At 38.6% G+C, this 10211-nt stretch overlaps 1 protein-coding gene across 1 annotated transcript; it reads left to right on the forward strand.

The window, feature by feature from the left end:
* On the forward strand, positions 1 to 8584 carry LOC143300612 (RING finger protein 145-like). The gene is made up of 5 exons (XM_076614399.1): positions 1 to 25; positions 650 to 834; positions 2797 to 3905; positions 5204 to 5488; positions 5997 to 8584. Exons 2-5 carry the CDS (start codon positions 660 to 662, stop codon positions 6432 to 6434), a joined length of 2007 nt encoding a protein of 668 aa, XP_076470514.1. The 5' UTR covers positions 1 to 25; positions 650 to 659; the 3' UTR covers positions 6435 to 8584.
* The last annotated feature ends 1627 nt before the right edge of the window (positions 8585 to 10211 follow it).

Below are 10211 nucleotides of genomic sequence, written 5' to 3' on the forward strand. Positions count from 1 at the left end.
TGTTATTTCCGCTGCCTGTGAACACGTAAGGATGGAAAAAAGACGGGCTTGTTTGTTATTAATCGCATTTTGACATTAATTCTGGATATGCTGTAGTTGTCAATGGGAAATCTGATCGCGCATGTGTATAAACTTGAGGGGGAATAAGTGTCTGCGGAAGGAGAATCATGATATGGGAAGTACGTAGCGCACGACGAGTTCGGTTAGGACCACACACGACCAAAACAAGACGAACTGTACAGAATGTAGACTATGTCACAGCTTTTTGTCAGATTGGACAGGTGATCGGTGTTTGATATTTTGAGATCCATCTGTTTAATCCTTTGTCCACATATGATCCTTTCACTAGGTTTCAGAAATTAGTCTTATTTTCCACAGGATTATTTTAAATAAATGTGTGTGTGTGTGTGTGAATAAATTTCGAGTTTAATTACACATACTTAACCGTGTTCCTTTATAAAGCAAATGAGTGTACAGCTGACAAATCCACAAAGGAGGCACTTTGCCCAACTGCAAAGAATACAAAATTGATTTTTTGAATTTCTGGAACTTAATGTTGTGAGTTTTATCAATCTGTGTGCACCTTTGCATGTTGCGAGTCAATTTTGCATTGATGAAATAACCCAGGTCTGGTTTTTGAATAATGCAGATGGTGGATCATGGTACCACTCCAGTGGCGTGTATCCAGAGCATGGGTGGAGGCGGGTGTGGGTGTGATTCTGCGAGTGCCGGCTCTCTTTCTGCTTGAAGCATGGTTTCGTACCGACCCTTTGAAGGCCATACAAGTCAACACTCTGGATGTGGAGATCATCGTTAAAGTTGTCTATTACCTGGGTACGTTTATTTGGAATAAAAGTTCTGTTTATGCATTTTGATTTGCTTCTTCCAAGTCATTAATTTGTCAGTGTTTTCATTCAGAATTATTTGTTTCAATCATAGATTTTGTTTGTTTGTTTTTTTTTGTTTTGTTTTTTGATAATTGCACACAAATTTGTACATCACTAAATCTGTGCATTATGAAGTTATTCTTTTGCAAAGCATTTGATTATTCTGGTAAATATGGCAAAGGAGAGAAATTACTTTCTTGCAACTGACTACACTGCTACAGGCTACAGGCAGAAAAAAATCAAAATAAAACAACTTATGAAACAGGATGGACACAAAACTCTGTAGAAGAGAAGCTGGTTGAGCAAAATGGTACGCAGTACAGAATTGATAGATTGGACTAACTGTTTAATAAGGTATGGACCATTATAATGCTCTCATTTAGGGGTTGTAAACCTGACAAGGTGTTGCAGCATCAGTATTTTGTTTTGCCAGAGGAATGTTGTTGTTTTTTATGAGCAAGACTGAATTTGAGAACTTATACCATAGTTTCTTATGATATTCTGTATGTATCTGGATCCCCATACTTAAAAAAAAGAGAAAAATCAGAGACTACAGAAATGTGTTTGATAAAATGTTTGTGACTAAACATTTGTGACTATTTTCTCCTCCTCCACTGGACCTTGAGTGATGGTCTGGACGCTAGTCATTCAGATAAGATGATAAACTGAGGTCCCGTGTGCAGCATGCACTTAGCGCACGTAAAGAACCCACGGCAACAAAAGGGTTGTCCCTGGCAAAATTCTTTAGAAAAATCCACTTCGATAGGAAAAACTAATAAAACTGCACTCTCAGTATAGCGATGTGCTCTTCCTGGGGAGAGCAGGCCAAATTTCACACCGAGAAATCTGTTGTGACAAAAAAGAGAAATTCAAATATAAATACCTTGAAAACAAGGAAATATTTCAGTTCATGACTTTATGTTGCAGCTGTTCATGGACAGAAGTAGGCATATTGAAGTATTGGTTTGCTTGGAATGCTGGTTTAGTTTTTTCTGAAGGAATTAACGACATATTTATGTTTTGTATTGTATTGTATTTGTATTGTATTTCTCTTTTTATCACAACAGATTTCTGTGTGTGAAATTCGGGCTGCTCTCCCCAGGGAGAGTTCGTTGCTACACTACAACGCCACCCATTTTTTTGTATTTTTTCCTGCATGCAGTTTTATTTGTTTTTTTTCTATGGAAGTGGATTTTTCTACAGAATTTTGCCACGACCAACCCTTTTGTTGCCGTGGGTTCTTTTATGTGCGCTAAGTGCGTGCTATACACGGGGCCTCGGTTTATTGTCTGATCCGAATGACTAGCGTCCAGACCACCACTCAAGGTCTTGTGGAGGGGGAGAAAATATCGGCGGCTGAGCCGTGATTCGAACCAGCGCGCTCAGATTCTCTCGCTTCCTAGGCGGACACGTTACCTCTAGGCCATCACTCCACATATTGTGTTATTCTTTAATTTTGGAATAAATGTTTGATAAAGGAAAAGAATCTGCCAAGGAAAATTTAAGGAGTGAGAAAACCTGTTGAGGAAAACATTATCCCAAAACAGTTTTTGACCCAAACTCTTTTGAATACTAAATACTAAATAGCTTTTATCAGTTTTAAAATGTCACTGCCATATCTCTCTACTGTTTTGAAGGCAATTGTTTAACAGTTAAATAAGGAAATAAAGGGAGAGAGAGAGAGAGGGAAATGTTCATGTTATCTAATACTGTAATAGGTCTTTTTGTTCACAGTTTTGTGCCAGTGACACTTTACTTAACATAGAACCCCCCACCTCCCACCTTATCATAAGGAGTTAATACAGTAAATATAATTATGAGGCACCTATTATTATGGAATTTGATTGTTATTTGATATATTTGCTGCAAGTTTCAACAGCAAATGAATTTTCAGTGTTTTATGTTCCAGCTGTGGTGGTGTCCTTAGTGTTTGCAACACTGCCTTTACGTCAGTTGGTATGGCTGTACATGTACATCGTCAGTGGTGGCCTGCTCCTGGCATCCTTCCTTCTGTCCCAAGAAGTGGTGGAAGGTGAACGAGCAAGACAAGATGTGGATGGCAGTGCCTTCTGGACAGCTTTGCTGGAAGATCGCCAGCACTGTCAGAGACTGGTGCTCAATATGGTGGCACAAGCTGTCATATCCGCTCTTATTGCCTACCTGATTGACATGAAGGACTGGACAAAGTTCCTGTTGCTGGTATTTGCCCTGCCAGTGTTCTCTCGTATCACAGGTCTCCCCGTGGTGGTGATGCACGTTCTGCACAATTTTGCCACTATCTTCACCTTGATGATTGGCTTGTTATATGTGTTCAACAACCTTGGCAACATGATAGACATGTTTAAGGAGAGGATCAACAGTGTGGCTGCGTCTTTCCGTGTGCTTGGGATTCTTCCTGTGCTCATGGCGTTCTGGCATGCTGTGTTGCTGCCTGTTCAGCTTCTGCTTTTCTGGTTGGTGTTGTTCATCTCCCAAATCTATGTCTATCTGTACACCGACGGCCATCCAATCCTACAGGAACACTGGATCATCATCCTGCTGGCAAGCATTGGAGAGTGTTGTGCCACCCCTATAAGCTTGTTTGCCCTCTGCGTGACCATTACCTATTCTTCCTATGCAATCTTATCTCTGACCAAACTTTATCTGCAAGGATTCGAAGCCTTCACCAACGATAATGACAGCATGAGAGGCTGGACGGAAGGGTTTACCATGCTGCTTATTGCAGTGCAGACTGATGTGCTGGACCTTCGGCCATTGCAGAGAGCTTTTCTGATGTCTATTCTGCTGTTCATTGTCGTCTCCTCGCTGATCCAGTCCATGTATGAAATAGCTGATCCAGTGCTTTTAGCTCTGAGTGCTTCTCACAACAAGAGTGTGTTCAAACATTTAAGAGCAGTGGCACTGTGCACCTTCCTGTGGATGTTCCCACTGTACATGACTTACTCCATCTGCCAGTACTTTGATCTGGACTTCTGGCTCATGGTCATTGTGTCCAGCTGCTTGCTGACCTCAGTGCAGGTTTGTAGAGATCTGAATGTGTTGTTTTCTCAGAGTAGGACAGCTTCATGAAATAGTTTCAGGTAGATCAACTGTTCTGTTTTGTATCTTAGAATTCTAACAAAAAGTAACAGGTTTCTTGATCATGTGTGAAAGTAGCTTAGAAAGAAAATTTTATTTATGTTTAATGGCTTAAAAACGGTAAGCAAAATACTTTTGTGTAATTTTGGGAGAACTGTAGTCAGTTTAGAATTCAGCATGAATAGGCTCACTAGTATTTTGAAACATTGCATTCATGGATAAATTATATGCTGATGTATAGTAGTATAGTATACTGAAATACTTATCAGGGAATTGTGGAAGCTGGGGAAAAATCAGTAAATGAAGAACTATTGTGAGAAATGGAACAGTTAATACATTAGATTTTTTTGCTGGAGATAATTTCATCCCTGAGTGCTTTAAAAGTTAAAAAAGATATTGTCAGCAAGATAGAGATTGGTCTGATTCATGAGTGACAGAAAACCATTTTTGTTTACAATTAACAAGCTAAGCAATAGATTATTTTCCTCATTTCACTTTGAGTGGAATTCACAAAGGGCCTTTCTTCTGGTTATGATCTTCATTTTCATTTATAAATTTTTGAAATGGTAAGGTATGGATGGGTTATGGGGATGTGATGTTATAAGAAAAGCAGTGTATGAAGAAAAGAAGGCATCAAGTGGATTCCATGTTATAAATATTTGAGGGAAAATACCTGAAATATAAAAAGGCCTTTTTTTTTTGCAAGCTAAACTTATGGAAACTCAAGGTCTAAAAGTGAAGTAGACCTGAAGATTTAAAAGAAATGTATGTTTTAATTCCTTCTTTCTAGTACTGATATTGAATTTTGCATGTTTGTAAAAGAACACATTCTGTTTATGCTTGCTCAAATGCATAGATTGCCACTGAGAATTCACAATGCAGATATTAACTCTCTCCATACGAACGGCGAAAGAGACGACGTTAACAGCGTTTCACCCCAATTACTACCATCAAAATATTACAAGCGGAAGGCTCTTACACTGAAGGGGTGAACGTTGACAAAGAATACCACAATTCTGACGACGGGAGCTAAAGGTTGGGTCATTGAGACACCCACTGGACATCCGAGGGGTCTGTGTAGAGGAGAAGAGAGGACTGGCCATACTGAGTGAGTTAATGCTCATATATGGACAGACAGACAGACATGCATGCACGCCCGCGCGCGCGTGCGCGCGCACACACACACACACACACACACACACAGAGAAAGTATACACATTTTGTATCATAATTTACAGGTGGTTGGGTCGCTGGTTGTCTACACACTGTTCATGTATGACTCCATACGAAGTGAACCCTGGGAAAATCTGGACGACATTGTCTACCTGGCTCGTGCTGTCACTCGTGTTCTGGAATTCATTGTGGCTGTTTTCGTGGTCCTGTACGGCATCAAGGAGTCATTGTTTGGAGAGTGGAGCTGGATCAATTCCACCATCCTGATTGTTCATTGTTACTTCAATGTATGGCAGCGTCTGCAGAGCGGGTGGAAAAGCTTTCTGCTCCGCTGGGAGGCTGTGAAAAAGGTAGAATAGCTAATGTTTGTGTATGTGTGTCTTGTGTGCATTTATGTGCATTCGTGTGTGTGTGTGTGTGTGTGTGTGTGTGTGAGCTTTCTTTGATTTTACCCTTTTTTATTTTTTAAAATTATTTTTTACTGGTTGTTGACCATATGCAGTTAAATATAACATATAAATAGTTTTCATATTTTTAGATAGTTCTCTAGTCTCTACAGACTTAACATACATCCATTTTCCAATGAAACAGTTTAAGAACTTTTACAGATTATGTTTATTTATATATCTTCTGAACTGGGAAAACAAATGAAGATAGTAACTAGTATTTTTTGTTTTTAGCTAACTAAATCTGTTAATGTAAAATATACGCAAATTCTGTATTGTTTATATTATCAGTCTCAGCCAACATATATATATATATATATATATCAGATTGGTCAGTAGGAGTGCCTGGTCTTGTTCGTGTTTCTTTCTTTCCACCTCATTTTCAACCTTTTCCATTCTCTTGCACTGTCAGGTGGAAAGCATGCCTCTCGCCTCAGAGGAGCAGCTTGCCGAGCATGACGATGTTTGTGCCATCTGTTACCACGAGATGAAGAGCGCATACATCACACCTTGTGGACACATCTATCACGGCTTGTGTCTGCGAAAGTGGCTGTACGTGAGGGAATCCTGTCCCATGTGTCACCGTGACATTGTGCAGCAAGACCTGACCCCGCAAAACACGAACACTGAAAACAGCACTGCAAATGCTACGGCAGCGATGTCGACAGAGGGACAAAGAGAAGGGGCTAATGCAGATGCAGATCAGGATGGTTCAGAAAGGGTGGATGGGTCTGAGTGTAGTGCTAGCACCTCTTGCACAGATTTCAGTGGGCTGACAGAATCTGACACCATTGATCAGGATATGGACGGTATAGAGGAGATGGATGCAATAGAGGCTGACAGGATGTAAATATGGTGCATATGGTACTTAAGGGGAAAAAGAAGGGGGTGTCAAAGCTTTCAATAGTGAGGCAATAGTTACAAAAAACTTATATCTTGTTTGGGTTTTCTATGTTATCTGGCCTTGCAAAATAATTGGAAATGACAGATCATTCAGAGATGGAGCTGATCACAGCTTTTCGTCTGTGAAAAAGTGTTGGAATGGCTGAGTATTAACCAGTTCAGTGCCAGAGATTTTTGTGAAGAAGTGTCCTCCCCATGCCAGGGAATTTTAAGGATTCAGGGGTAACAATTTCAAAAGATTCTAGCACAAAAACCGTAGGAGATACAGAACGAAAGTAAAGGTTTAAATTATGAGGAAAAATTAATGTAGATTCTAAATCCGGACTTTTTCCCATTTGTTTTGAATCTAGATAACTATTCAGGCATTTCAGAGTAGAGATAATAATTTTTATGCACCAAAAAAGTCTGTTTCAACCTCAGCAGAATGACACCCAGAAAGAAAACAAACAAAATACAGCTTGAAATAGCATGCTTATAGTCTGATATATACCTGTAAAAGAAATTAAAAACAGCTTCTACGTTAATGATAACTATCACAACACTTGTACATTTGTAGTCATGTAAGTGAATGATTGTCCCAGCAATGACATAGGTGGGTTCAGTCAAGATGAAAAGTCAGTCACATTCTCAGAGAGTGAGCTGTCAAGCTTTTCTTACACCAAAGAGCACTCCCCTTTAGAGGAGAGTGTGCTTTGATGATATTCCCTTCTTTCTGGCTGTAAGTGGTCCGAAAGAGTGTCTGCTGTGCATCCGTTGTGTCTCCTCTATAGCTAAATCTGTCAACTGATCAGTGACAAAAAATGTGAAAAAGCAAAAAAAAACAACAACAAAAAACACAACCTGATTCCCGTCTATCATTCATCAACTGGGTTTCAAGAAAGTTATGGATGATTGGCTTTTGCCATTCCCGGCAGCTGATCACTGTGAAAAGACAATTCATTGACAGCTGAGCCATGCCCACTTTACCTGCCCTCTGTCTTGCATTCTGTCGTACACCACTCCTTTATCTCTCCTGTCCCTCTTCTAAAATTATGTTAAAGTACAGTGCCTTCACTGTCATTCATGGTCATTTGCTTACAATTGATGTCTGATTGGATAGATGTACTGAGTCGGATGTTGTCAGTTTTGTCACTGTCATTGTCATCACCATCAGGTTCGAAACAGTCATAAGGCTAGGCAGATCCATCTCTCATGCTTATATATATATGATCATCAGCCAAGCTTGCAAAGTTGTGTAAACCTTCTAACTGGGACCACTGTCATTGCTTGACGAAGTGTCCAACACCTTTTTGGGATGTGAGGCAAACCCTCTTTATAAGCACTCCAAGTGGTCCAGTTAGCAAGATATTCTTGAGAAAAAAGGGGTCTTCCACCTGACAGGTACTCACTTGAATGGTATGTTTGTAATCCAGACACATTACACTAACCATTCAGAGTCCATATTTATTGAATCAAACTCTGATGAGGGTTAAACTGAAATACTTGCAGCTGATGAAGGAAAAATTGAAATACATGGAGGATGTCACTGGATGTCTTATAGGCACTATGACAGCACTTTCTGCAGGGCATCAGCTGATGTTTTATAGGCACTCAACAGGTTAATTTGACTGTTTATTTAGCATTGATAGATTGTCAAATTGGGGTCATACATTCAGTCAAAGACCAGACTGGTTTATTGATTGGTTCATTTACTGACTGACTCACTAATATCAGAATATATGAAAAATGTATTGAAAAAACCTGTCAAAGATGGTCAGTTTAGTTGGAAGACATTAACTGTTTATTTGTTTGTATATTTTTATTTGTTTGAGAAGCAACATTTAGTCATGATAACCCATCTTCAGCTTTGAAATATGTGGGTCCTTCTCAGAAACATGCACAGCTTTGGTTTGTGGTCAGTCTTTTTCAAAACTGATCTTTCACCTGTTCTGTGGAGATGATTGTGATTTCTAGAAGCTATTGGATTAGATAGATAGTAGCATCATAAATCTTTGTAAGAATCTGATATAGATTTTGACAAACAATGATACACACACACACACACACACACACACACACACACACACACACACACACACACACACATATATATATATATATATACACATACATGAAATACTGGAATTATGTTTTCCTGTCAACACGCATGCAATAAAGAGGACAAATAAATTTGTGATGCCAAGCCATGCAGATTGTTGAAGCTTATAACAAGGAATCAAAGAACAAATTTTGTTGAGCTTTTGTTATTCAAACTTTAGTTCAGTTCTTCCCCTCTTTCATGACATTCAAAAGATTTTTCTTTTATGTCAAATTTCACAATCCATGCTAAAGATTGCTTAAATTCATGCTAGTTTATTAGTTTAACTGTAAACAACAAAAAAATCTGTGATTAACCAGTATTAGAAATTGCTGACAACTAAACATGTATGTCAGTTTGTCGTAAGTTGTGTATAAAACAGATGAAGCTTGAAACAAATTCTCAGACTGAAAAAGAAACCAGTATATCGTGTTTGAAGTTATCCCCAAAAGCAATGATTTTATGCCAGTTTACCCCTTTTTTTCCAGTGCACACAATTAAGTGTTAAAAATAATTGAATATGTGTGCTGCGTATGATTCATTATTGATTGTATGAATCATGAGTGCTTTTTTTTTTTTTTAAGTCTACTTTGCACTGAGCAAAACGAAACATAAAAGAGCATGTATGATTGCATGTTTGTGTGAGTTACGCAATGGGTTTGGAGATGATGTATTTTAGTTTAGAAAATAAGCTGAGATTAAAATTATACAGCCTTGTTTTGTTCTGCAATCTTATGGTGAAGTTAAGCAGTTGAATTCCTTCTCCTTTAGTTTTCTTTCTAATCAAATTTTGACACACAATGATTTTGACTGCCATTAATCTATGGACCCAGTTGTGATTGATGTATACTTCAGTGAGATTCCCAGACCACCACCATTCACTTGCATTTATAATGTGTGTGTGTGTGTGTGTTTGTGTGTGCACAGTTTGTGCTCGTTGGTCTGTTACTGTTCTGTTCACTCATTTCAACATAAATTATTGGTTATTTTTATTTGTGTTTCATTTTTTAAATTCTCAGTGGCAGATGAGGTTTCATTATTTTATTATTAAAGGATTCCAGATCTAGTCATATAGACCATGTGTGAAAAATGCTTTATTTTATTTTAATAATCTTCTTTAGATGATGATGCTTGTACAAGTTGTAGTGTTGACTGAATGTATGAAATTTTATATTTTGCCACATAGTGTCTGTGATGTTCATGTTTTTCTTGTTTGAATTATAACGTGTGCAAGAAGGTAATACATTATATGATTTATCAGTTTTCAGGAGGATAATGTGATTTTTATCTTATTTTACACACACACACACACACACACACACATTTCAGATTAGAATGATTAATTCATATAGGCCATTGCCCCTCATGAAGGGGTGCAGTATACAGCATTATTAAACATTCAAGTGCACGAGGTGAAACAATCATGAGAGGAATTATATCGTAATATCGTAATGCATACAGTTGCATATGCCACACATGCATATATATGTGTGTCTATGCACTGGAAAATGGTTCAACTTTTACTCCTTTTTTTTTCATACTTTATTTATTGCTTTTCATTGTTGCCATGTGCCCCCTCCCACACCCTCCCCTCTGTCCCACTCCCCCCCCCCACCCCCCCCCCACAGGATACATGTGTCACAACCC

This window comes from Babylonia areolata, chromosome 2, assembly GCF_041734735.1.
Source record: "Babylonia areolata isolate BAREFJ2019XMU chromosome 2, ASM4173473v1, whole genome shotgun sequence".
Lineage (NCBI taxonomy): Eukaryota > Metazoa > Mollusca > Gastropoda > Neogastropoda > Buccinidae > Babylonia > Babylonia areolata.